The sequence below is a fragment of the Platichthys flesus genome, chromosome 20 (assembly GCF_949316205.1).
Source record: "Platichthys flesus chromosome 20, fPlaFle2.1, whole genome shotgun sequence".
In the NCBI taxonomy this organism is placed as follows: Eukaryota; Metazoa; Chordata; class Actinopteri; order Pleuronectiformes; family Pleuronectidae; genus Platichthys; species Platichthys flesus.
In genome coordinates, this window is record NC_084964.1 from 8074907 (window position 1) to 8101766 (window position 26860).

The following is a 26860-nucleotide window of genomic DNA, read 5'->3' on the forward strand; positions in this document are numbered from 1 at the left end:
AGCGTACCTGGCTCCTCAGTTGTGTTGCTACACAGCACAATGACACAGAGCCAGTGTTCCTGGTGAGGGCAGGCTAATGCTACCAGAGCAGAAAGAAGGAACCACATACAACTTGGAGCGTGTGAGTGTGAGTCATTTCAGGTTTGGACAAAGTACACAGCATTCCTGGAGGAGGTTTGTCAGGCAATACACCAGGTAATGGAACTTTAACGAAAGTTAAAATAGGACTTTGGATTACATTGTACTGTTTGTATAGAGCTATCAATGTTTTATTTTTGTTTACTGTCATGAAAGTTTGCTCTGAATCAATGTAACACTGGCTGAGTCTTGATGTTTTTGTTAGTCTGAAGTGTGGCACAAAAAAATCTACTTGATGTTTGCTCAAACCACAGATTAGATCCAAATGAAAAACACGTCAACCCTGGTGTTACTTTGAACTTTCAGGGCTTTTATTTTGACGGTTGGAAGCTGAAGTGCTGTCGGCTGCTCCTCGCTGCCTTGACTCTGACTGAGAGTCTGGTAACTGCATAGAAAATGGAGTGTCAATGTGACAAGGATGGAGATATTGTGCCAGGTAAGGTCGAATTTTAAAGAGTCACCAAAACCTACTCAGATACCAGTAAAGACGTTAAAGTTGTCGGCAGTTTTCCATAGAGAATATGCAGATGGTTATTAGTGTTTGTACTTCTATTCAGTTAAAGTGCATTCTAAATGAGAACTTAATGAGAAGTTTATCAGTAAATAAAAAGTGTGGTTTGTAGTCTACACTGGTCTGGAAACACACTGAGTGAAGGTTTTTAGAGCGAACACATTTACAAACATATATAGTGTTACATTTCACACACTGGCGATTTTGCCTTGTGATACTATAGCACAAGTGTGGCTTTGGCTCTGGAGGGTGTCCCCCATCCACTCATTCACTAGCCAGGGGTCAGTGGTTCAATCCTAATCTTGTCTGTTCCACATGACAAAGTTTTCTTTGGCAAGATACTGAGCCTTACATTGCCCCTGATGGGAGCGTGTGAGTGTGTGATAGAGGAAGTGCTGAACACTGCACACTTGCATTGGGGGTTTTCCTGGATTTAGAGCATTTAATTCTTAGGGGTCAAAGGTAAATCACTTGATACGTTTTGAACAGCATTGCATTTCTAATGTCCCGCCCCCCTACCTCTCTCTCTCTCTCTGTTCAGGCTGGTGGCTGGGCGGCAACAGCTTCCAGATGGGAGGTTTTGCTGTGGTCGGATATCTTCTCTACCGATTCTCTCAGAGTCAGTCACTCATTGCAGCAGAAACGTTCACACACATTCATAAACACAGAGAGTCAGGAACATAGACTGTGAATAAAGATGGACGACACCTCTCCACTTCCTCCCTTTGCACAAAAATGAAACCAACATTTTAAACCAAGGACAGAAAATATTAGTAGAAATGCTCGCTTGTCATAATGAAAACTAGTGGTCACATTACAGGGTTCAGCCTCTTCACTGGATTAGTTACAAATTACATAAGGACATCATCAGCCTGATATTTAAATTAACAAGAGTCCTCCATAGAAATCAGTTTTTGCTTTACTCCTGCAAAACTCCAGCAGTGCAAAATTGACATATATGAATTATATATAGAAACACGCTGAGAACCACAAGGTATTTAAATCAGGAGTCGGCATCCTGTTGTCCCAGATGCAGCCTTCCACATTTCTAAAGAAGAGAAGTTCCCATGTAATAATATTTCAAATATTCCCTTACTATTAAGATTTTTATATATTTACTTAATATATATATACAAAAGCCTGTGCTCTCAAGGCAGTTTACAGTATCTGAATTTGAATGACTTATGAGTACCTATGATAGTTAGAAGAGCTGCTTCTATCAGCTTCTTCATGTTTATTGTTTGAAGTCCTGAGGCAATTTATACGTTTTTTTTAATAATTATTACTCTATTATCATCCCCTAATAAGAAACAGTATTTTTTCCACCACCACATTCTTATAATCAGTTATGTATCTTGACTCCTGCTGTGACACTGATGTCCTGTTCTCTCTGCAGCGCTCCCAGCTCTGATCCGATGGCCCATTCGTATCTTCTGCTCTTTAACTGGTGAGTTTACTTAAGATCATGTAAGATAAAATAAGAAAAATATTCCAATAGTGTTTCTGTGTGTGTTTCTATGATGTGAAGTGGTAAAAGAAGATAAACATGTGCCATGGTTCTCGCCTCAGGTCTGTCGGCTCTTTGGGGCTGGGTGAGCCACCTCGTGCGAACACTGCGCGGTAAGACACTACGCCCCTCTTATCTGATGGGGGGGAATAAAGAGGAAAAAACACATTTCAGCTGAAAAGACAAGCTGACTTTTCTGTTTGTGTCTCAGGTATCAAGAGGTTTATCAAATTCATGTCCTGGATGTGGCGGTGTATCGCAGGTGAGCTGCATGTTATTTACTCTTCACTGTGGACTGCATATTGACTTTTTAGAGGAAGGTAAACAAGCCACGAGATGTTTACAGTCTCAGTTGGGTAAGTTTGGATATATTCAGAGGAAGTGACTCAATAATTCAAGCAACCACATGACACCAGTGTATTATCTATATATAGGGGACTTTGGCTCATTTAGGTAAGGCCCAGTAGTGGATGTAACAAAGTGCATGTACTTCATCACCGTACTTAAGTACATTTTCCATGTATCACTTATTTACTTAAGTAGATTTACATACATATACATTTATCTGTACTCTGTACCCCATTACATTTTTACAATATGTGTCACCTTGTTTTTTAGATTTTTTTAAATAATCAATAACAAGAGGTTATCTGTCCATTGATCCAATCAGAGGGGGAAGGTAACATGAGACCCCGACCCCTGGTGAAGAGACACATGATATGGACTCTGAAGCAGCTGGGACTCAGGCGTAATGATGAATTAGTCTGTTTAATTAGGGAAAAGGCTGCACTCAGCAAGTCCCCTTAATACTTGAAGTACATTTAAAAGTACTTCCTTACTTTTACTCAAGTAAAAAGGTCGATGTGTTACTTTTCCCTTTACTTGAGTAACTTTTTGTCCTTGTATTTGTATATTTACTTGAGTAAAATCCTCCAACACAGGGCAATGAATGAAGATACCTTATCACAAAAATTATTCAATGTGCTTTACAGAAATAAAAGAAATATTAAAATACAGATCAGAAGCTTAAAAAACATAAAAAATGGTAAAACATTTAAAAACAAATATAGAAACACTATTAAAGTACAAATTATAAAACAGGGGATACAGACTAAATGAAGGCAAATAAATAGAGCTGTTTTTAATTTATTTTTTAAGAAGGTAATGGATGGGGCAGATTTGATTTAGGGACAGATCTACATAATAATCATAGGCCTTTAAGTTAGAGGTTAAACTGGCTTCTGTTTCAGCGGCATCCTTTTTGCATTCAACATCAATTTTAGAATCTAAGAACATCAACACTCCTGACCTTCTTTTGTGAAACTATTTCTAACACTTGTTGATTCCCAATGCAATATCAGTTTCTCCCTGCAAAGTGCTTGATTATTTATCTTAATAAAACATATCCCCTCTATAGGATCATCCACACACGGAGACATGGGCAATCCCAGCAGTAAACCAGGCTTAAGGCTGATCCTCATTGGGCCCACTGGTGGAGGACGGACCACCTTGCTTAATACTTTGCTGGGCAACAGTGACACAAATGCACCAAAGGGTCACCTTTTAAATTGCACCAAGCAAATGACAGTATTGGACGGTAGAGAGGTTACACTGATCGACACCCCGGATATTCTTGGGTCATCACTGGGGATCAACAGAAGAGCCAGGGAGGCTTTAAGGAGCCTTCAGCTTGTGAGTCCTGGACCACACGCCTTCCTGCTGGTGCTCCAGGCTCCAGGCTCCAGCATGGGGATCGGCCACGACGCTAACCAGGCGATGCAAGCCATGCTAGAGCTTTTTGGGGAGGGGGTCGTTGGGCACATCATCCCAGTGCTCACCCACGCAGACAGGCTGGATGGGACGCTCACTGGGGATCAGCTGCTGGAGCTGGACACCGGGGGTCTGAGAAGGGCTGTGTCTCTGTGCGGCCAGAAGCCTGAGCTGGTGGACAACAGGCCAGACTGCCCCCCAGAGGAACAGAGTGCGACGCGCAGGCAGCTGGTGGAGCGGGTGATGGAGCTGAAGGATGTGAGGGGGGATTTCGTCCACGAGCTGCAGAGGAGGGAGGACCGGATCAAGGAGGAGCTGCTGAATGACATGGCCTCTGCACTGGCAGGAAAACTAGGACACATGTGAATGGAGTAGAAAGAGCCTCCGTGTGAAACAGTTACTAGGGCAGTGGGTAAAATAAGGACAAGAGATTAATTTGTGTGTTAAACATTCTATTTTGACTTTAAGTGTAAGGTTGATTCCCTATTTGTGGTATTTTTCTCCCCCTTCTGGTTTACCCTTGTCCAAATGAATTTACTACTCATGGTGGCCGGTTGGTTTTCAACATGACACAGATGCTTGTGGTTGAAACTCATAGTCACACAAACTTAATTTTCCTATTCTGATGTGTTGAAATTCTTGACTGTCTGCATATTGTTCAATGTGAGCCTGTGCCTCATGTTTTCATACTCTGCTCTTGTGCCGAGCCCTCCTTTATCTTCTATAATGTATGAAGGAGATGAAACTTTCAAGACGATCGGGGGAAATAAACCGAAGTCACATTGGGACAAGAGTTCAGCAGCAGTTCTTAGGGCACTCTGGACTTTGTCCAGAAGCCTCTGAAATGACATTTAGTCCAAAAATATAACATTACTCAATTGAATTACTGGTGATACAGACTATATTCATGTAGCTGAGTTCAGCGGAGATTTTTAACATATTAGCAACAGATAAAAATAACAGGTTTGTGTATCATTTACACCTTCATATTTACTTATCATTTGCAGAATTGTCAGATCTTAAACCACAAATTAGAACAGGAAAGTCGTTCTGACTGTGATGGGTTAGGGTTAGGGTTAGCTTCCTCATGAGCCTAATAATATTAATAATAATGATAATGATGAGTATTATACTTTTTATTTAAATAGGTTTAAATGTAGAATGCAAATAAAAGCATTACTAAAACTAATTCAAATAAATGTCTTAGTTGTACAGAATTAGAGATCTCACCAGAACTTTCTTAAGTCTTTATTAATGCTTCACAATAGGCGACCCAACAAAACCTTGGTCAGAAAAAATTATCTCTGTCATACATAAGCAAGGCAAAGACCCAGCTTCATGTGGGGGGTATAGACTTGTTAGCTTGCTCTGCCTAAAAATAAAAATAAAAACACAGTTCATAAATATATAACTAAATGAATCAAACTGGGTCAAACAGGTTTTATGCCTGGCAGACAGGGTGCTAACAATATTAGGAGAACATTTAATATTATATCATGTACCAAAAACACATCCCAGCCCCCTATGAGGCTCAGTTTAGATGCACAGAAGGTATTGGCTGAATCAGTTTTAGGTTTCATCAAACCTTCATAGAGTGGCTGAAAATAGGATATATCAACATTTGATTTGATTGGAAGGTGAAAATTAGATTTTTCTATCACCTCAAAGTAGAGTCATAGCTCTGATCTATGTTGGAGGGGCTGTAGATTGGTTGGGGAGATTTACACACTTATTCTGGGAGTGCCGAAGTTTCCTGGATTTCTGGAAAAACGTTCAAAAAAAGTTTAAACTGATTTTGGGTATTAACTTAACTCTAGATCCTGAACTTTATATATTAGGCACTAATATCCCTGATAATGTGACAGACAGGGACTTGATTTCTTTAATGAGAACTCTGCTCTTAATAGCAAAGAAAATTATAACATGGAGGAAATCCCACCAAGATTACAGCTGAAAACCGACAGGTTTATTGAAAGATGGTCATCTGTAATGCATCTAATGCCAGAGCTCTAGTCCCCTCTTTTCTTTTCTTTTATTTCATGTGCTTATCTCCTTGTTACTATCTTTACTCGTATTTCTTATTATGGATGCATCTATCATTTAAGTTTTTCTCAGGGTTAAACCATAAAATATGTTCATTGAATACTGTAATTATTATATCTGTGTGTCAAGGATGTGTAGGTATGGCCTTAAGAACCAGCGAAGTGATTTCTGCCAACATGTAGAAAGTGTATGGGTATAAGCATCTCCATGTTGTTTGTTGGTTATGTTATATGTGTTGAATAAAAGATACGTTCCAAAAATAAAAGATGCAGTTCTGTAGAGCTGGTTTTTAATGTGGTTATGCAAACACCACAGTAAAGAAAAGAAAAATAACACCCGCTGGGCACAGTTTCTGCCAGAGCAAGCTGGGGCAAGTGGGTAAACTTCTTCTGAGGGGGTGAGCGAAAAAAAGGTTTAAAATACTTGGATACGTAAATACAGAGCTTGATCTTCCAGCTTTTCTCTTTCAAACTTTATTGCGATTTAAAAACCCATTTGATAAACTATCAGACCCGTGTGGCATTACTAGTGGAAGATGCTCCCAACAAAGAAAAAGAGGATTTAGGATTGTCAAATGTATCGGCATCATGGAACAAATGAAACAGCAGCAAATGAATGGTGGTGATGATGACGTTTCACCTGACCCGATATGAACGCCACGTCTCAAGGGAATCCTTTCATATTTGGCACTAACATTCACTTGGAGGATTGACTGATTTGATTTCAAAAGGTCAAAATTCAAGGTCACATGGCCTCACAAATTATCTTTGTTTCACTTGAACATGATTTTTTAATATCAGCTTCAGGGAATGTCTTTAAATTAAGTACAAACCTTCACTTGGACTCTTGTGCCTGGAGGTCAAAGGTCAAGGTGATCAGAACTGTAAGGGAATTTCATTACATCTGGAGCAACTGAGGAGACTTTGGTGATCACAAAACCTCACAAAATGTTTACTAGCCTCTTGAATGTGATATCTCTTGATGTCACATTCAAGAGGCTCGACCAGTCGCCCCTTTCTGTGACATCACCACCATGAAGTCATGTGCTCTCAGTCTCATGATATCCATGCAAAGCTGTAGTAAAAGTCCTGTTGACTAGATTATGTTATAGAACAGGAAATAGACAGAAGCGTAGGTGTCCCACATTACTCACTGTCCCATTTTACCTGGATTCACCCCAGACAGAAACTGCACTGGTTAACGAAGGCATACAGCAGCAGTGTGGTATCCCTAGTTTGTACGAAATATTTCTTGGTAGTTTTTCCTCACTCTTGCTCAGGGTTAAGATAAGATAAGATGGGATAAGATAAGATCATCTTGTATTAGTCCCACAGTGGGGAACTTTGAAGTTGCAGCAGTAAGAGGGCAGTCAAAAATAGACATTATTAATTAATAATAAATATAAAGGAGATATTAAAAATAAATAGACTTCAAGACTTTATTTGTCATGTGAACAACAAATTCATACAAAATTCGCCCCTCTAACCACGCTAAATAAAATAATTGATTATTGATTGATTTGTTTCATCACTGCTGTGGTGTTTACTTGGATGGAAATGTAGTTTATATGTTTTTTTTAAACGGGGAGGATGACGCAGGCGGTGACAGCAACATGGAGCCAGGCGGACGCTACTGCGCATGTGCGCGTCTGAACAGCCAGAGAGAGAAAGAGAGAGAGAGAGAGAGAGTGAGAGAGAAAGAGAGAGAGACAACAGGAAAAAGTGTCAGAGACAAAGGAGTGAGCAGTGTTTGTTGGAGGAGGAGAAGAGTTGTCGCTGTTGTGAGAGTGAAGCTGTGTCCGCGCTGACAGGAAGAAACACCAGGTGAGTGTCCGGAGACACGGAAACCAAGTTGTGAGTCGTGAAGGAGCCATTGTGGTTGTGTTTGGTGGAGACAGACAGACAGAGACAGACAGACAGAGACACAGACAGAGTCACAGACAGGGGGGTCACGTAGAGCAGCAACCACAGGTCTAACACCACACATCTGCCACTGTCATGGATTCATCACGTTAGCACACGTTTGTTGCGAGTCTGTAACACCTCTGCCTCCTCCTGTAGGGAGCTAAATGCTAGCTGGCTAGCATGTGTGTGTTGTCATGTTTTGCTAGCTCCTGCTTCCTCCTGCTTCCTCCTGCTTCCTCCACACAGCCCGAGCTGCTGGAAGGGTTTCCCCTCTGCGCTGTGTGGGGGTCTGCTGACCCAGAGGGGCAGTGGAGCAGCTCTGTCACGTTATCTCAGCCATCTGTTGGTTAGTTTGAGTAGAGTTTAACTAAGCTGTGCGACCAACAAGACAAATATCATGACAGAACAGCTTCTCCCTTCTGCCTGTCCTTCTTCCAGGTGCTTTTCAGGCATCGCCCCCCGGCTCCTGTTGCATCTGTCCCAGTGGCAGGACGCCTCAGGGCCAGCGGACCGGCGATGGGGAGAACTGCAGAGTTTTAGGCTCCTGGTGTCTGGATGGAAGGAGCTGTCATCGCAGTGAGGATGGAGGAAGTGGAAACACACAGAGAGCAACCAATGGCTGTGTGATGGACGACGTGGCTGTCATAATTTTCTTCTGGAGGGTCTTTTGTTTGTGATTTGGATTTCAATTGTATCGCTCTTTCCTGGAAATCCCATCTACAGGTCCACTTCGTCTTTGTGACCTTTCCTCATGTGCACCGTTCAGCAAGAACAGGTGTCGCCGTGTTGAAGCCACAGGTCTCATTTACCTTGCAAACCCCCACCTCCCTCTCGACCACAGACACACACACACACACACAATAGCTCCTCTCTTCCCAGCGGCTGAGAGGTTGCTATGGCAATGGTTGCCACGATGCTGATGTAGTATCCTGAAGGTAGTCGCTGTGGAGGTAGTGGCGGGGCAGAGGAGGGGGCAGCGGCGGTGGAGGCGAACAAGCCGAGATGGGGAGCGCTCCGTGTCCAGCCGGCGAGTGGAAGGGGAGGGGGCGAGGGGGCCTGCAGGAGCTGGGCTGCATGCCCTGGAAGGTCAGCAAGCAGAAGTATGGAGGAGGAGAGGTGGTGGTGGGAGCGGAGGAGAGGAGGTGCAGGGATCCCAGGGACTCTCAACAGCAGCAGGATCTCTCGTCTTCCTCCTCCTCCCTCACCCCTCCAGCACCTCCCCAGTCCTCTTCGACACCTCCAGCCATTTATCATGAAAAGCAGCGGAGGGAGCTGTGCGCCCTGCACGCGCTCAATAACGTCTTCCAGGACGGGACAGCCTTCAGCCGGGACACTTTGCAGGAGATCTACCAGAGGTGAGCTTGAGCACCAGGCTTTTCCACTATTAAACATGTGTACAGGAGCTGTTGTGGATAATCTTTCTTGACAACCTGTTGCAGGCTTTCTCCCAGTACTCTGGTGACGCCCCATAAGAAGAGCATGCTGGGAAATGGGAACTATGATGTAAATGTCATTATGGCAGCCCTGCAGACCCGAGGGTTTGAGGCAGTTTGGTGGGATAAAAGAAGGTACGTAGAGCTGCTAATGAAAACTTTACGAGTGTTGTCGTAGATGTTTCCCTAAAAATCTGATCTTAAAACAAAAGACCAAATGTGTCTTGGGTGACAGGAAGAAATTAAAAAAGCTGGAACATTGGCAGTATGGGAGCTTCCACTTACAGTGTCAATACTATGCTTTTTGTTTTTGTTTTCCTCTCCTTCAGTGTGTCATGACATTTTTTTGCATGTGAAGGGACAAAAAGTCCTCCTACCAGCTTGTTTGGTAAGAATTAATACACCAGAACAGACTTCGTTTTAAGAGGTGTGACATTCTCAACGCACGCTCAAAAATCACAAGAGAACGTGTCATCTGACCAATCAGCACAGACTGATCGGAACTGGGCAAAGAGCTCAAATCTATCATTTCAGACAGAGGATGAAGAAGTGCTGCAGCAATGTAGTGTAATGCCTGATAAAGATCAGTCAATATACGTCTTGCTTTAGCTAAGACATATTGATGTTTATGTTTGCTGGTATGCACCGCCATCACAACTTTAATTTGCAGAATAAAAAATAGAATCAAGACATTTTGTTAAGGAAAACTATTATTTTCTTAATTCAAGTTCTACTTATTTGGTTGTATTTGTGTTGTCTTTTCATTTATATTTATTTACAATCAAGTTTATGGTTAACCTATAAAATGTCAAATATCGATAGCAATTCTTTGTCATAACGGTTGTTTGACCACATCTTCAGCTTCATTGCTGCCAGAGTAGATTGTGATAATGACACTCTTAAGAAACAGAACGAAGCTGCCAGGTTGTAAAGAACGATGGTCCAACTCCTCTCCTCTGTTCTGCCATTGTTGAAACGTCTTCCTCCTTTCCGATGAGCGTTTCGCTTGAACTATAGGCTACACTGCCCTCTACAATTTCCGTTGGTCCTGCTCCTTTTTGTTTGATGTTATGCATTAATGAACCTTTAGGAATCATTGCCAAACTGTTACTCCCTAATAGTCATCAGCCATAATGGCTTGGCTCAAGTCAAATAATGCGTATTCCAGCGCGTAGTACCATTCTAGTTGACCCCCAAACTATAATGATGACCCTGCACATGACCAAAATACAAACACTTTACGTCCTAGTATGTAAACGTTATAAAGAATCTTCCTGTGTTCTCTTTGACAACCCAGCCACCTAATCACAGAAACAGTTCAATCAATAGACAGAGTCTGAGACCATTTTATCAGCATTCCTGCTTCCCCCATATCAGTCTTGCATTACTGTTGACAAGCCACAGACTTGTTTTTATCAGTTTAGCATTCATGTTATCAGAAAAGCCTGTTTCCTTGTCTTGACAAAAACAGGAACAAAAACAAAGCTACTCTTAAGCTTGTGACAAAAACAAGCTGAAGCCAATACGATACAATGTTAACCCCTGCTTTACTATCTCATCAAGGCTTTTGCCTTGATAGTTTGAAAGTGTTTAGTAGTTTTAATTTTAAAGATTCCAACCAAAGAGCCCCACAACTTAAAGATCAACCCTGAAATCTCACAGTGCAATGAATCTCTATGAAACATACTTTAGATTTCCTGCAAAGGTGTAAAAGGAAAAACACACTTATTTGTATTCACCTGGTTTATCATACACCTTAGCTGCTTTCAGACATTTTCCTGAAGATTACCAAAAGGTCTGGATGTGAGAACTCGATGTCTGAATCAGTTACTCTGAACACTTTCTGAAACTTTTTTCGTCAGCTGCCCTATTAATTTAGAATGCAGCAAATAAATGTCTGCAAAATTCTTGTTTCTAACACGCAAAAAACGACTGAGTACATAAATCTGTGATGAAAATGCAAAACAATGTGTTGACACAAAATCTTTGTGCTTTCTGCAGCAGAATTCACACCTCATGTGCTTCCCCTCTGCGTGTGTTGCCCCTTGCCTGAATGTTCTGGGCATTTTCCTGTTGTGAACACGTCGGACCCTGGCAATCTCCTGCTGTTTTTTTCATTCGTGAAAGGCAAACTTTATATCTGCGAGCAGCTAAATGGGATCTAGGGAATCTGACCCCTGATGAGAACTGTCTCGAGTCAGTTTATGCCACACAGAAATTAAAGGCTGGCTGTTGAGTTTATAACTAACCTTAAACAAAGTGTGCAAGAGAAAATTATCAGCAATAAATAGGATTAGGCAGTTTAGTACCGATTTACTACTGGAACACATTTAAATACGTTTAAACCATAGCATGGTTTATTACAAAAGTAAATGTTGAATTTCTTCCACCAGGGATGTTGGCAGCATCGAGCTCTCCAATGTGACAGGCTTCATTCTGAATGTGCCGTCCAATCTGCGCTGGGGGCCCCTGCGGCTGCCACTCAAACGCCAGCACTGGATAGGAGTCAGAGAGGTGGGAGGAGTCTACTACAACCTGGACTCCAAGCTGCGTAGCCCTCAACCCATCGGCAGCCCGGAAGAGCTCAGGTTAGAGGGATGTGCTGTGCTCATGCCGAAGGGATGTGTGCGCACCACGACGGCTATGCCTGTTATGGCCTTACTGTTTTGTGGTCATAGAGCCTAGAATACAAGTTTCAAACCTGCTGACAGGTTTCCTTCTACTGTGAAGCGGCTGTATGTATAGTTGTCAAAGCTCCAGTGAAACAGAAAAGAAAAGCAGTTTAGATGATATCGTGCAGCAGCGGGAACATTTAAAGGGGATATATTATGAAAATTGCACTTTTGTAGTGCTTCTACACGTTAATCTGGGTATCTGGCATGTCTACCGTCCCAAAAACTCGGAGAAAAAAAAACTTCTGCGATTTGTTTTGGTTCCTCCTCAGAAACGATATGCTTGAGTGCGTTGAATGGAATTATGACCGAAATAAACGTCATAGTCACACCATGCCCATGTAGGGAGTCTCGCTCCATGGCCTTGGACAAGCGAGCTAACGCTAGCCGGGCTCCCCGGCTACTACCTGTCACACATGTAAGTGGCCGCATAAACAAGGTACCCCCGGGACACCTCTAAACGTTGACAGTGTGGAAGGATGCTGCTGCTGCGCCAGCTCAAGCTCCCAATGATCCCACTGCTCCCACTGCGGGGCTGCGCTGGGGAGCTGGGGCTCTCGCAGCCAGGCTCACCAGGGTTGTGGTGGGCTGGGCACTCTAAACATGTCAAAAAGGGTGCTGTTTTAAATGGTCCTTGTGGTATTTTGACCAAATTATGTTAAAGACATTTCATTAAGACCCCAAGGAGCCATATCAACTGTGGTAAAATGGGCATATTATGTCCCCTTTAAGGGAAACAAGACTGAAATCTCTGGGAATGATCCATTATGTCGAACTGAAATCAGGCCCCGTCCACACTCGTATGGATATTTTGCACAACAAACTTTCTCCTCAGCGTTTGGCCTCTCGTCCACACGCAAACACCTTTTTAAAATTAATTCTAAAGTGCAGATTTTCTAAATCTCTGTCAGAGATGCTGTAAGAAGGGATGCAGTGGAGGCTGCAGTACCCCCTAATGCCCAGTTGTTGTAGTTGCAGTACCAAATGAATTACGTTTATTTAGTTTAAGTTTTTATTTAATATATTTTGTAGTATTTCATTTTGTTTCAGAAAATTGAGTGTAGTGTCTGTGTATTCTATCCGATGCACACATGTAGAACATGAAAAAAGACTGAAAGGATCACACATTTTTGTGGTGGTAATCGTGGTTTAGTTGTTTCTCTAACAAGAATCGTTTGCTCCCTGTTGTAGTTTGAATTGGTATAAAATGTTGTTGACTCTTGAAATTAATACTGAAATCATGAATGTTGCAACACGGCTACATTTAATATGAAGCTATTGTATAGACCGTATCTCAACACCCTCAACTCATGTCAGTCTCGTGTAGTGTTGTGTGTAGTTTGTGTGTATCCTGTTTACAACTTGTTCCACTGACCTCAAGTGGCCAAAAGAAAACAATCAATGGAAGGTTAGGTCTGCTTATTTTAAATGACTATTTGTTTAGTCTATTTTGGCTTTATGATTAATGTCGATTGTTTTCCAGTATCATAACTGTGGCTTTCCTGTTTGCTTTTCACCACAACCTAGGAAGTTTTTGCGCCAGCAGCTGCGAGGGAAGAACTGTGAACTGCTATTGGTCGTTTCAGAGGAAGTGGAGGCACGGCAAACGTGGCGGTCTGATGGCTGAGGGGTTAACCAGCCAATCACAGCTCCAACTGGGCCAACAGCCAATTTCAGAATGAACGGGAGAGAAAGTTGAGTCGTGCACAGCCAAACACAAATGGATGCACACTTAAAGATGTATTCTTCCCTCTTTTTTTATTTGGCTTTTGTTTACACGGCCTTTGCTGGACTCTTATCTGATAAGACGCAAAGCAGTGAAGGAAACACTTTACAGGGAGAATCAAAGAATCACAGGCCTCTTCTCACAACACAGTCAAGACTTGTGAAAAGTTATTATTCTGTTTCTGCTACTCTTGTGTTTTTATATATATTGACTATTTTTCAATGTTTTTTTTACTGTTCAAGTTCCAAAGTTTCCAAAGTCATGGGAATTCGAACTTTCTGAAAAAAAGCTGTGTTTCTCTGCTTGTCTCCATCGGTGATTCTCACCCATGATGTTCACCCGTGTGTTTTTCGTGTTCCCGTCTCTCCCTTATGTTGTGAATCTGTCGCTGTCCATTTCCTCCATCCTCACTTTCACCGAAGTGTGCCCTCCCTTACCTCAGTGCCACGCCATCTTACTTCTCCTCTGTCACTTTGTTCACATCACAGGACAAAGTCAGTGATGTATCACGTTGCCAACTTTGTATTTCATCCATTTTTCAAACACTTCTGGTTCAGACTGAGCCTTCACTGTGCAGAGGCTGTGCTGACACAACCGTTTTATAATGGCAACAAAGCAATGCAACACACAGGCCATGCACTCCCTCTAGTGGATCCTAAACCTCCGTTTCCTTCCTTGCTCTTTTTTTTTTTTTTTTACGGTTTTCACTTTCAAATGGTCACAACAAAGTAAAGAAGTCTGCTTGTTATCAAAGAAGTCATTCTAATTATTATCATCCCTTAGTGAAATGTCACTGTACCAATCAAGTTAGGCCGATAAAGAAAGAGGTCATCTAAATTATTAATAGTATTTAACTGATCTAAACATAAATTCAGATTCTAACTTTTTCCAGGTGAATATTTGCAGGATTGCTGAGTTGTTAATGAAAAAAACATGGATCTTGTGTCTGGGACACTAAGTTTAACAAAGCGAGCAATTAATATACAAATACCAGCTCTGGAAAATGTTCTGACTTTTTATCGACTGTAAAAGAAAACAATCAAGAAAATAAGCCGCAAATTCATTGATAATCAAAATAAATTTCAGTTGCACCTTTTACTTCTATGGTAACTCAGAAACTTGAAATCTGCTGATGAGGGCTATTTTGAAAAAGGTAAAAATGTCCACACCAGGTGGACTTAGAGTTTCAGCACATTATTTACAAAGATATCATATAGGTTTAAAGAAATATTGTCTTGCTTCTCTTGCATAATTACAAAACAAAAAACCACACGAGGACACAACACAGCAAACGTCATTCTGTTCCTGTGTCTTCATTTTTTCTTTTTCAAACGATCTCCACCGCCGCAGCCCTCTGTAGCACAAGTGCCGAGCCGATGCAGTGCTCCTCCTCCTCCTCCTCCTCCTCCTCCTCCTCCTCCTCCTCCTCTCAATCATCTCTTGTCAAACATGCCAAACTCTGCTTCGACAGGACGTTGTCACTCTAGTAAGCGGTGATCAGTAATGTGTAAGGGGATCAGTCTGAAGAGGGGTTTTTACCGGTTGTTTCTGTGAAGGGAAGTTGTCAGTTTGAGAACCAGTGGATGTAGCGTAACGTGCCTGAGTAGTTGGTAATCTAGAAACAGAAGTAACGTGAAAAGGAAACTGTAAGTGAAGTTACCACACGTCTTACCGGATGTGTGTTTGTGGTTGGTCATCGTGAAATGGGCCTTAAAAAAGTCTGCTGTCGTAGCTTTCAGATCTATCAGTTGAAGATGTTTATACGAGTATTGTCTGTTAATGACGATATTGGCCTTAACTTGTTTACATTAGAAAAACAACTATATGTATATGTGTGTTTCTCTGAAAGAGTGACAGGGGCTGTGCAGTTCCATGCCATTTCAAGAGATTTATTCCAAAGCACCAGTTTATCCCAAATTTAGAGGAGGAACAACTGTTGCTCAGCTGAAACACAGATGAACTCGTCTGTAAGGGTTTTTTTCACTTGTGCAGCCAAGGACTTTATTGTATTTACAAAAGTTTGAAACTGAATAATTTCATTTAAAAAGAAAAATAACAATAATATCACATGATTTTCAATGGTGCAGGTCTTATCTACAATCCCAGCCCAGTGTGTAGACCTTCAATGTCATAATAAATTCAAGTGACGCATCAGTGGGGCTGTGATATTTGGACCCATTCACATCATTACTAGTGTCTCACAACTGCATTCAACTGTTTATTTGTTTTTTGGCACGACAATCCATTCAGCTGTTCCTGCTTAAGGAATCGTGATTGTCACTTTTGTTTTGCATATAAATAAAATGCTTATAATGGCACTTTATGTATAAGCTACAGTGTGTGTTTGTGTGTGTTACTGTTTGGAAAGGCTCATTATTGAGACTGTCCTTCTCAGCCTGATTTGGGAGGATTTGATCAGATGTAACTTATATATTTTAGACAATTTCTATGTGATTACTTTACGTTTTTCCTCTTTAGCTTCTGCTTCTACCCCAGCTTCCTCCCATTTGATAGGTGAATATTAGACTTTTCCACAACTGCATTTATTTGAAAGCTGCCGTTAGTTGCCTTTCAAGTTAAGAATTTACATAAAAACTTAAAGTGTGATAATCAAGTAGTAAATATAGCAGACGAATTCTTACTTCAATTTTCACACAAAGTAAAAAAAAAAGATAGAAATCAAATTTCAGAAGCAGAATGTAGTTTTATTAGTTAAATCTAAGCATTATTGTTAAATCTGGATGTTAAATGTAAAGTTTTACTATCAGCGGCTCTAATGTGTTACTCCTCCGCACATTGAGAGAATGATGAAGGGCACGAGGCGACTGGTGGCGCGCGGAGCGCGCTCTGGGAGCACGGGCGCGCGCCGAAGCGGTGTGCAGATGTGTCGCAGATTTTGTAAAGTCACTGGACTCTCTCTCTCTCACACACACAAACACACACACACACACACACACACACACACACACAAAGAGAACGTGAAAGTGGCTCCGCTTGAACTGACAGAACAACGACCCGTCTGAGGAAGCGCAACCGGGAGGGTGAGCACTAAGCCCGCAGGAATTGGCATCATAGCCCGGTGAGCATCAGCGGAGTTAGTGCCGGAGGAGGACGGTACCCTGACGGCGGAGACCCGGCGGTGCTCAGTGATGGAGCTCTCAGCGATCGGAGAGCAAGTGTTCGCCGTGGAATCGATCGTAAGGAAGAGGGTGAGAAAGGTGAGGGCTGCCCCCTGTCACCCCGGGACACCGTGAGGAGAGGCTGTGTGGATGGAACCAGTGGTTGTCTAACTGCATGTGTGCAGGGGGGCGGGTTGGAGGAGGGTCTCCCTTTAAAGCAACGTGCGTGTGTTGTCAGTGTACTACAGCATGCAAACTGGATGGAGCAGGATCCACCTCGGGCTGGGCCTATCCACTGTTCGGGTTCCAACAGCAGCAAAAACTACTGGACGGGTTTCCACCGAACCTGGTGGAGGGATGTGGATCAGGGGCAGGATCCAGATATTTTTCCCACTTACTTTATCACTATGTGGATTTCTAAAGAAGGAATACAGAGATCTTTCTAAAGTAGTTTATGAAAAACTATGTGGAAACATTAAAACTTTCTTGAGGAAACAGGAATGAGTTGAATATTGCCAGTGATGCTCTGAAATGCATTGTTCATGTCTTAAGGACTAGTAACTATCCTATGAGTGCACAATATTTACATGCACCATGTGTTCAATTATTTTTATGCTGCAAGCTCTTGGAATTGTGGGTATTTAGGTTAAGAGAGTAAAAAAATGCAGTGCTGTCAATTTACGCTTTAACTCTCTCCCCATATACATTGCATGCGTGCCTTGTTTTACTGTATGAGTGGAAACGGGTGCGTAAGATGAAGTCGGTAGTTATTAGTGAATGAGTCACAGAGGAAGACTTACTGTATAAGGCTTGGCTGGAATACATACAGTACATTACAGTACATTTCACATCTAACGGTTATTTACATATCTGTCAGTTGTTGTTTGGACCTACCTTCACAAAAACAGACAAATCTGTCAATGTCTGAGTTGTCCTTCACCTTTTGTAATATATTGGACTTGACATCAATTTGAGTGTTTGGCTTTTGTGTGATTCTGTGTTGGTTTTGGAAAACTCACAAGATGCATCAGCCCTGACTCAGTGTGGCAACAGTTTGGGGCTTACGGATTTGGACCTTTTGACCCTAGCAACCATACACTAAAGATGGACGACTCGTCTCCACTTCCTCCCACTATCCAGAAATGAAGCCAAAATATCCCGGATACGAACACTGCCATCTTGCACGTTTGGGCACTTACATGTTTATAAAGAGTGGATGTTAACGCCCTAATCTGAATAAATGTGCAAGATATTGTCTCATCCTCGAGACGTGTGGCAGTGGCACCTCCAGTATCAGGATATTTCACATTTCTCATTGTTTTTATGCCTCTGTTTGAAGAGGAGACATGAAACGGATGGTCGGGGGAATGACCTGTAGTAAATACTCCTTAAACATTTGGCCACCGGGTCGAAGCCACATTAAACCCATTTAAATGGTTTTTAATTTGAATGTGTGTGGGACAGGCCACAGTGTGCTCTCTAGTTGATATCAATGCCCTGGCTGACGCTGCTCTTACACTGAATGTCTCCTCGCAGGGGAATGTGGAGTATCTGTTGAAGTGGAAAGGATGGCCTCCAAAGTAAGTGTGTAAACTTTAGTGAGACGAATGGATTATACGGCTATTTATAACATAAAGGTGCATCACTTCCAGATTGACATATGCACTAGGTTATAAGCCTGCACAGAAATTACCTTTGTCATATCCAAAATAGATACATTAAAAAGATGCTCTGTAATAAAGATAACAGATCACAGCATTAACTCACCGAAGCTTGAACATGCTTTCTTGTCGTGCAGATACAGTACATGGGAACCTGAGGAACATATTCTGGACCAGCGCTTGGTGCAGGCCTATGAAGAGAAGTAAGGCTCCACTCGTCATGTATGGTAACCCTGTGCCAGATGAAAAGCAGGAAGGGTTTGACACAAAGTGGAGCAGGAATAAGTCAAGTTTCTTCTTCCATTAATACTGATGATGAAGAGATCACGACTCAGCAGGCCGTGACCTCTCTCTAGCTGGTTTAAGCATCTGTCCTTGCTGCTTGGATTTAATTGGATATGGAAAAACCCGTACAAATCCTAAATGCACCGGTTTTGATGCCAGATCATCTCCAAATGTGATCATATTCACATTTGGCTGCATTTGTGAGTGCAGCAGAATAAAGTGCAGCTAGAGTGCAAGACACACGGGTACTGTATCTAATTCTCAATACATCTCTGCAAACAGAAAGTCCTTGATGAAAACTAGCTGGGAAATGATTCAAGTGGACTAAGTACTGATAAGAAAACTAGAGCCTGACCGTTACAGATATGAAGGAGGGGAAAAAAATTGACAGCGATATATTGACCAATTATTTATATAGAATTAGCGCTAACGCTAATGTGCTTGGTTTTCTAGAGAGCAGAGAGACAGAGCTCTGGGTCACAGGAGGAAAGGATCAAAGGCCAAAAGACTTGATCTGCAGGTAACGTTTGGAGTTTAATAAAAAAGTTTTTCTTACTCGCACAACTTTTCCATTCTCCTTGTGGAAACTGACCTTTGACTCAACCGACTCTCCACTTCAGTTTGCCTTATACGACTCTCTGACTAGTTCGAGTGCTTTCCCACATTTATTGATGTCTCATTCGTTTCCCTCTCTCTGATTTTGACTCAGAACACCATCTACGCCATGGACCTCCGCAGCGCTCACAAGATCCCTGAGAAAGCTCTGCCTCGCCTGCGTCTCTCGCTGACGCGCTCGCTGGTCCCGGAGGACGTGGACGACCCGTACGGTGTCTGCAGACACAATTGCAAACCCGGGACTTCTGAGTTCAGGAGCTTGGACTCGAACCCTCCGAGTCCAACACAAGAGGACTGGGAAGGCCTGGGAGAAGAAGACGAGGAGGAGGAGGAGGAGGAGGAGGAGGAGGAGGAGGATGCAGAAGATGAGGAGGATAGGGAAGAGGAGGCGGCTCAGAGGGAGACTACAGAAAGCATTCTTCATGGTAAGTGTGTCAGTCGGTCAGCCAATGGGCTCTCATCACCATCACGACCCAGTTCCTTTGAGAACCTCCTTGTAAGGCACGGGCCATGCACAGGCTTTATTTCACTGGGCACGCAACCAAAAGTCTTTAACTGCATCCTGACTTGATAAAAGAGAAGAACGATGCAGGGGTTGAAATTGACACTGAATACAATATAGTCTGTATGTGCACGTGAATATTAGGCAACATTTGCTGTAAAGTCTATAAAAAGTGTTCTGTTGCACTGTAAGGACCAACCACTGACACTGAAATGGTAAGTTATGATTTTTTTTTCAGTATAAGTTTCAGTTTTTAAGTTCACATTCAGGCTCAGGGCCGTGCACAGACATTTTGGGGGGCAGTTGCTCCAGTGAAGAAATGGCACCCCGTCTCTTGACTATTAATGAAAACAAAGGTTACTTAAAGCACCAAGTTCTATTACACATGTGTTTATTCAAATCAACGGACACACATGATGATGTTTGATACTCAATACCAAACAAAGTGGAGGCTTTTAAACCCTGAAATGTAGCCTTAAAGGGATAGTTCACAGAAAAATGACAATTCACTCATTATCTACTCACCGCTAATCACCACTACACAAAACACTTAAGGACTTTCAGGGGAGAACAGTGTTTATGAGACATCTCTTCTGAAAGTAATTATGCTGGGTGCGGAATGGGGCACCTTTATTTTCCCTGTGTCTCCCTGCAGCCAATTACATCCTATCGTCCGTTTATAACAACCGAGATACTCAACCCTGGTCACTGCAGGGGGGTGAACTCAATAACACTACTCGTTTGTTATGCGCTTCATGGAAACACTGTCTGACTCTATCTCCTCCCTCAGGACAAGAGAGGACGGACTGCTGGAGCTCCGACATCGCACAGGACGAGCTCATCGCTGTATCTGAGAAGCCGGACCACCTCTGGAGGCCCGTCAACCGCCCGGGAGAGGTGACGGTCACGGACGTAACCCTCAACTCCCTCACAGTGACCTTCCGCGAGTCGAGGGTCGCCACGGGCTTCTTCAGACACTGTAGCCTGGAGGTCTGAAATGGGACGAAGTGGCTCGTCAGGGTGGGCACTGTGGGAGGCACTGGCAACCAGTTACACAGTTTGTAACTGGTTGAGGAAACAAGTTGGTGTTTTCATTCCCTCTCTGCAGCTTCTTGCTCCCCCCCATCGCCAGTTGAGTCTGGTCAGTGGTACGTTTACATGCACAGAGTCACCTGGGTGTAAGGAGAACTTCAGGTGTTGGTTACGTGAAGAGGCAACATTATATCTCCACCACACTAAAAAGATGGATACTTCTGTTGTTTTGGCCTGTTAATGTCCACCGAAAAGAAAAACATGTGGGACCCAGGCACCAGAGGACCAAATGTGAGCCAGATATGGCCCATACGTAGATTTTGGAAGTGCACACTTGAGGGACCTGTTTCAATTAGCAGGAGTCAGTCAAGTTTCACCATCGCACTGCTCCTTATATTTGCAGGATTGGTGACACCTGGAAATCCGAGGAATAGTTTCAAACCATAGGTAGGAACCTGCATTACACACCTGTACGCTAGTTGTTAAAAAGCCCACAGGGGGCCTTTAAAGCAGTTCACAGCACGGACCTTAAGCATGACATGTTCGTATTATCCCACACTTTTATTTAAAAAAAATGGGTTCTCAGAGTTTGCCTCTATTCAGAGCTTTCTTCTATAAACTTTCAAAATATTGAAGAAAAGTTTACAGTATACAAACACAAAAGCAGCACAAAATTGGAGAGAAGAACATGCTACATAGTATTGCACTTAAAGCTAGGCTTGGTGAGGCTGGAAAAGCTAGGAAGTGCCGGCTGCACTTTGCCCCCCCTACAGTCGGTCCAGGCCGAAGACTCCGGTACAGGCAGAGAGGCAGGTCTGGTAGGGACAGCCAGCCAGCCAATCATTTCATTCAATCGATCCAAAAGCGTCCTGTGGGCCTCAGGCACTTGCTTTTTTTTAGATAATCCTATTTATTGACGGCTATTTGGACTATATTTCAATAACAAATTAGCAACCCTACCCTTAGGTTCACTAAACAGTACATATAGGTAAATGGTTTTGTATTTATATAGCGCTTTTCTAGTCTTAATGACCACTCAAAGCGCTTTAAAGTACAGTTTTACATTAACCCAGTCACACACACATTCATACAGTTCATCTATTCGCAGCACTTTTGTTATTCTATGGGGGGCCATTCAGGGTTCAGCATCTTGCCCAAAGACACTTCGGCATGCAGATGGGTCAGACTGGGGATCGAACTGCCGACCTTCATGTTGGAGGACGACCACTCCTGAGTACCGAACACAGACACAGAGTGAAGATACTTTTATTAAGGGTGTGAGGAGAGGAAACAAAAGAAGAGTCCTCTGTGCATGTAAACACAGCTGCTAAAGTTCAGTGCTGGACTCAAACGTTCTGTACAAACTCTAAACTACAGTGAGGTGCACACAGCTGTAAGTCCCATACTGACATGCAGCCCTGTGTCTGTAGCCCACAAACACAGGCCGTTACCTGCTATATACAAACCCCCTCTTATAGAAGTCGTCCAGTTCTGTCAGTGCTAAGATAGCTTTGTTTATCCATACACCTCGGTCCTCCTCGCAAAATATACAAAACGCCATAAAAGTGATCACTCTGTCTTGTACCAAAAGTAGATTGATAATATCTAGACTCGATAATATAATAAAATAGGAAATTGCACTGTATACACATTACATTGTAAGGGCGTGTTTGTAGAGTTTACCCTTTTAAAGGTGAATATCAGTTTCAGTAATTCATTATAAAGTCACCTGTCGTCAGTTGTGACAATACTCAAAACAATTTCCCAAAAAAATCAAAGATTCAGTGTTTGCCTCAAAGTATCGATAAGCCTCATTCAGACTAATATAGACGTCAACTCCAAAACAGTTCTGTTAGCTGTTGAAGTAGCAATCACACATAGTCACATTATAGACAACAATTTTATTAAACTATGAATATTCATTTGTCACCTTTAGGAAAGCAAGTTCTTTCCTGAGCTTCCAAACAGCAGCTGACAAAACAGCTTCTGGAGCTTTCCATCATCAAAAATTTTCAAAAATTGAAGTGGAATTGTAATTTTTTTTTTATTTCCAGCTTAAAATGTCAAAATTCATTCTGGAGCCTGAAAACAGATGCTGACAAAGCAGATCTTAATGAAATGGAAAATCAAAAAGAATAATACAAAACCTATATCTTTCTAGGTAAATCCCTGAATAAATGGAGACTTCAAAAACACTGAGGCCAGTATATCGTTGTAACGCTGCTGGCGTCCTGCCCACTGGCCACAGGAGCTGATGTGATGAGTCATGTCTGTGGAATCTCCCACAGTGGCCTCTCATTGGTCCACAGGCTGCACCGAGCATGATGGGTCAGCGTCCCGTGATCCCAGAGCTGCGTCTGTGTGATAGCGAAGCTTCAGGGAATGGAAGTGCCTGATGCTCCGTGACATTGTTGTTGTCTCTGCATTGACCTGAATGTATATTTATTCTTTGCAGATCCCTGTGTGTTTGTCACGCAGACGATGGAATCGTTTTTATACAGTTTGTGATAACCACTGAGCTTGATGCCATGTCTAAACGTGATAAAACAAGCGCCCTGGATTTGACGTCTTCTACCCGTGGTCGCTTGTGCTGCTTTCTTCCACCGCCGAGCGAGGAACCAGGCACTTTATCGTGACATTACCTGCTCCAGTCTACTAAGTGTCACTGTGTATAGAATATTTCTATGGTAATTGTAAAAATAAATGTTGCTAATGTTTGAAATAGTTTTCATTGAATGTGTCCTTCTTCCTCACAGTAACTCGCTTTGATTTAGATTTTCGAGAAGTGAAAATAGAAAAGACCGTCTTGTTATATTTAACAGCTCAACTGACAAATATTCTAATAAAAAGTAAAAAAAAGTTCAAACTACGACTGTATGCCTCCTCCGACCAGTAAAGTTTCTGTCAACATCATTTTGTTTTGGAGATTCATATCAGGTCTCCTCTTTTTTAACCACCAAAATCTAATCAGTTCAAGCCCAAGTGAATGTTTGTGCCAGATATGAGGAAAATTCCCTTGAGGGTCCAGTGTGTTATGTTTAGGTGAAAGGGAACTATTCTCAGAAATTGAATATGAAATAATACTATTGATGTTTTCATTAGTGTGGCTCGGCCAAAGTTTTATGAATTGTTTTTATCCATTTATATTGATCTACATCATCGGTTCCCAAACTGGGGTACATGTACCCCCAGGGGTACGCAAAGTGGTTCAGGGGGTACGCGGGGAGAACATTTTATTTGCGTTTTTTCAAAGTGAAAAAGGCCATTACATTTTCAAACTGAGCTATAAATAATCATGCAATATTAAATAGTCTGAATAGCCAAGTCGCATTGCCAAAAATACTCATGTATATCCATTTTCAGCTAAATAATTACACTGCCAAAAATAGTTACAGGTAGGTTAGTGACCGTTAGTCAAAACTAGGGATGGGCATAATTAATCGAAGATCAATTATTGATCATTAAGAATTTAGTCTATGACATTGTTTTGGGATCCTCTCAAGCACACTCGTGTCATTGACCTGAGCTGAACTCCGCTCCGGCCTTGCCCCCCTTTTCAAATTTAACCCACACTTCTGCACACTGTTTAGTTTATTTATGTCCTTAGTTAAGCATTGTTAGTGTGTGTTCTTCCAGCATTTGACGCTGAGTATCTAGATTTTCATCTGTTTTGCCTTGTTTGAGTTAAATAGTTATTCCCGTTAAACCCCTGAGTGACTTAGTTCGACCTCCTTGTTTGTTTGTCATTTCCCTTTATCCACTTCCATCCGAGTCCTGATATCCCTGACAATTTCACAGTTTCAAGTGTTATAGGCTGTATATGTGCGCGGGGGGGTACGTAGCTGGAGATTGAATGTCTGAAGGGGTACGGGACTGTAAAAAGTTTGGGAACCACTGATCTACATTATATTCAAATCGGGAGTGGGTCCTCTCTACGGTATCCCAGACTGGACAAACTAAACACAGAGAAAGAAAGGCCCTGCACCAGCGACGCCGTGAGGCGCCGCGGACGAGGACCTCCCCCCTAAAAAGCGATGGACAGATGATCAACGGTAACGTAATCAACCACGTCATCAAAGTGCCCTTGGGTTGAATTCTTTTTCAACAAACATGCCTGCCGCTGGAGAGCTGAGATGTGTTGATGCTGCCATTGAGTCTGTTTTAGAAGACATCAACAGCGTATTCATTTTGAAAGAGGAACAGAGAACGACGCGAAAGCACCACGCTAATCCCTATCGCGCCGGCGCTTGGCTGTTCACACCGGACACTGAAGCGACGCTGATCCGCCGGGCAGCGCTAATAATATCACCCGTTGATCCAGTAGATTAAAAGCATTTACTTACTTGTTGCTCCAACATTAAGCAACAGCGTCCCAACATTTGTCTTTCTTGGTGTTGTCTTTATACCACATGTTTCGAGGATCTTACAACTCACTGTACTTCTCCACTTCAATTATTAATTTAATGTCATCCATGTTGAAGAACTTCGCTGTTTGCTCCGTTAAATGTCGGGTGTCGGGGGTAAATTACATATTCTCCACTCAAGCCTATGTGGAGAATACGTAGCCCCCTCTCTCTCTCTTTTTATCTGTATCACTGCTTGTGTGGCTGTAGTGGATGGGCAGAGGGGGACATTTAATAATGTCATTGGTCAAATTAAAACTCCAGGACAACAGAAGGGGACTTCAAAGTATGGGATGCATATTTGATAATTTATATCATATAAAATATGTCATCAATATAGTTTAAAATCGTTTTTCAGTGTGTTTCCTGGTGCGATACACTCGCACCAACGCAAAAAATAGACTCGACGCCGAAACGATCGCTGCACGGCGCGAGGCAGCCTTGGCGCAGCTCGGTGCTTCAGCCTCCGGTGTGACCCGCACAAAGGTTTAACATGGGAGTGGATGGGAGCCAGCTGTTATTTAAGGCTTGGCGCTGCGCTGAAGCGTCGCTTCGGCATCGCTTCAGCGTCCGGTGTGAACCCGGCGTTAGTAAATAAATCACAATGCGTGGCTTAACATACGTCACATACTACGTTGCTCTGATTGGTTGTAGGTCTATCCAATTGAGCGAAGAGGAATTTTATTTCCTGGTCAGTTGAAACACGCCCCATAATCACAGCCCAATGGAGCGGTTTCAGACTCACATTCTGTATAGAATTGTGAGTCTGACAACGTCAGGCTAGGAACTCACTGTTCCTGGACAAACATTCCCTGACCACAGTGTGCGGTTCGGAGTTTGTAAACAAGATCTCATGTGGTATTAAATAGCTTTTAGTGATGCTAGTAAATAGGTTTTATTAGCTTCTGAGTCTTTGTTAGCATACCTCGACACAATAACAGGGGAAACAGTGAGGCTCCGTCTGAAGCCGACAAAATCTGTGTATTAATGAATTAACATGTTTGTTTAATCTGAGGTATTAAAGTGAAAGTGCAACGAGTCACTGCTCAGGAAAGAAATGATCAGAATGGTGAATTATTATTATATTTATTTCTGAACTTTGATCAGATCATACTTATTCAGTTTGAGAGATGCATGTTTAGATAAGCATTTTCTCTTCTGCCTGAACCTTTTCTGTCACTAATGGCCCAACTGTCAATTGCAGAAAAAGGCCAGACAATCCGTTTGAATTTAATCAAACTGCAACCAATTTCACACACTCATAGATATCAGTTCCCTGAACTCATCAAGATCCATGAAGTATTTCGGGGGAAATATTCTCTCAATGTTAAAGAACGTGAAAAAAAAAATGTTCACGTCTGAATCGGCCCACAAATAAATTGGGTTCTTCTCTAACACACCATTTTTTTTGCACCCCATGAACAGCATTCTTAAAAGCAAGACACCGCAGGGAATCGAACCCTGTCCCAACAAAGTCAGGAGTGCCACCACCGGGGTCTTTTGCTTTTTTGTTTTGGCTGTAATAAGGGCAAAAGCAAA

At 42.4% G+C, this 26860-nt stretch overlaps 3 protein-coding genes across 3 annotated transcripts; all 3 read left to right on the plus strand.

The window, feature by feature from the left end:
• Positions 1-11: 11 nt before the first annotated feature.
• Positions 12-5301, plus strand: LOC133975833 (GTPase IMAP family member 1-like). The gene is made up of 7 exons (XM_062413842.1): positions 12-195; positions 445-574; positions 1191-1268; positions 2046-2096; positions 2219-2269; positions 2368-2418; positions 3574-5301. Exons 2-7 carry the CDS (start codon positions 535-537, stop codon positions 4290-4292), a joined length of 990 nt encoding a protein of 329 aa, XP_062269826.1. The 5' UTR covers positions 12-195; positions 445-534; the 3' UTR covers positions 4293-5301.
• A 2337-nt stretch (positions 5302-7638) lies between these two features.
• Positions 7639-16027, plus strand: josd1 (Josephin domain containing 1). The gene is made up of 5 exons (XM_062413843.1): positions 7639-7792; positions 8312-9228; positions 9313-9441; positions 11700-11894; positions 13506-16027. Exons 2-5 carry the CDS (start codon positions 8876-8878, stop codon positions 13603-13605), a joined length of 777 nt encoding a protein of 258 aa, XP_062269827.1. The 5' UTR covers positions 7639-7792; positions 8312-8875; the 3' UTR covers positions 13606-16027.
• Positions 16028-16650: 623 nt separating this feature from the next.
• Positions 16651-23654, plus strand: cbx7b (chromobox homolog 7b). Its single transcript, XM_062378359.1, has 6 exons — positions 16651-16922; positions 18360-18403; positions 18622-18687; positions 19223-19289; positions 19479-19809; positions 20677-23654. The coding sequence occupies exons 1-6, from the start codon at positions 16854-16856 to the stop codon at positions 20880-20882; spliced, it is 783 nt and encodes a 260-aa protein (XP_062234343.1). The 5' UTR covers positions 16651-16853; the 3' UTR covers positions 20883-23654.
• The last annotated feature ends 3206 nt before the right edge of the window (positions 23655-26860 follow it).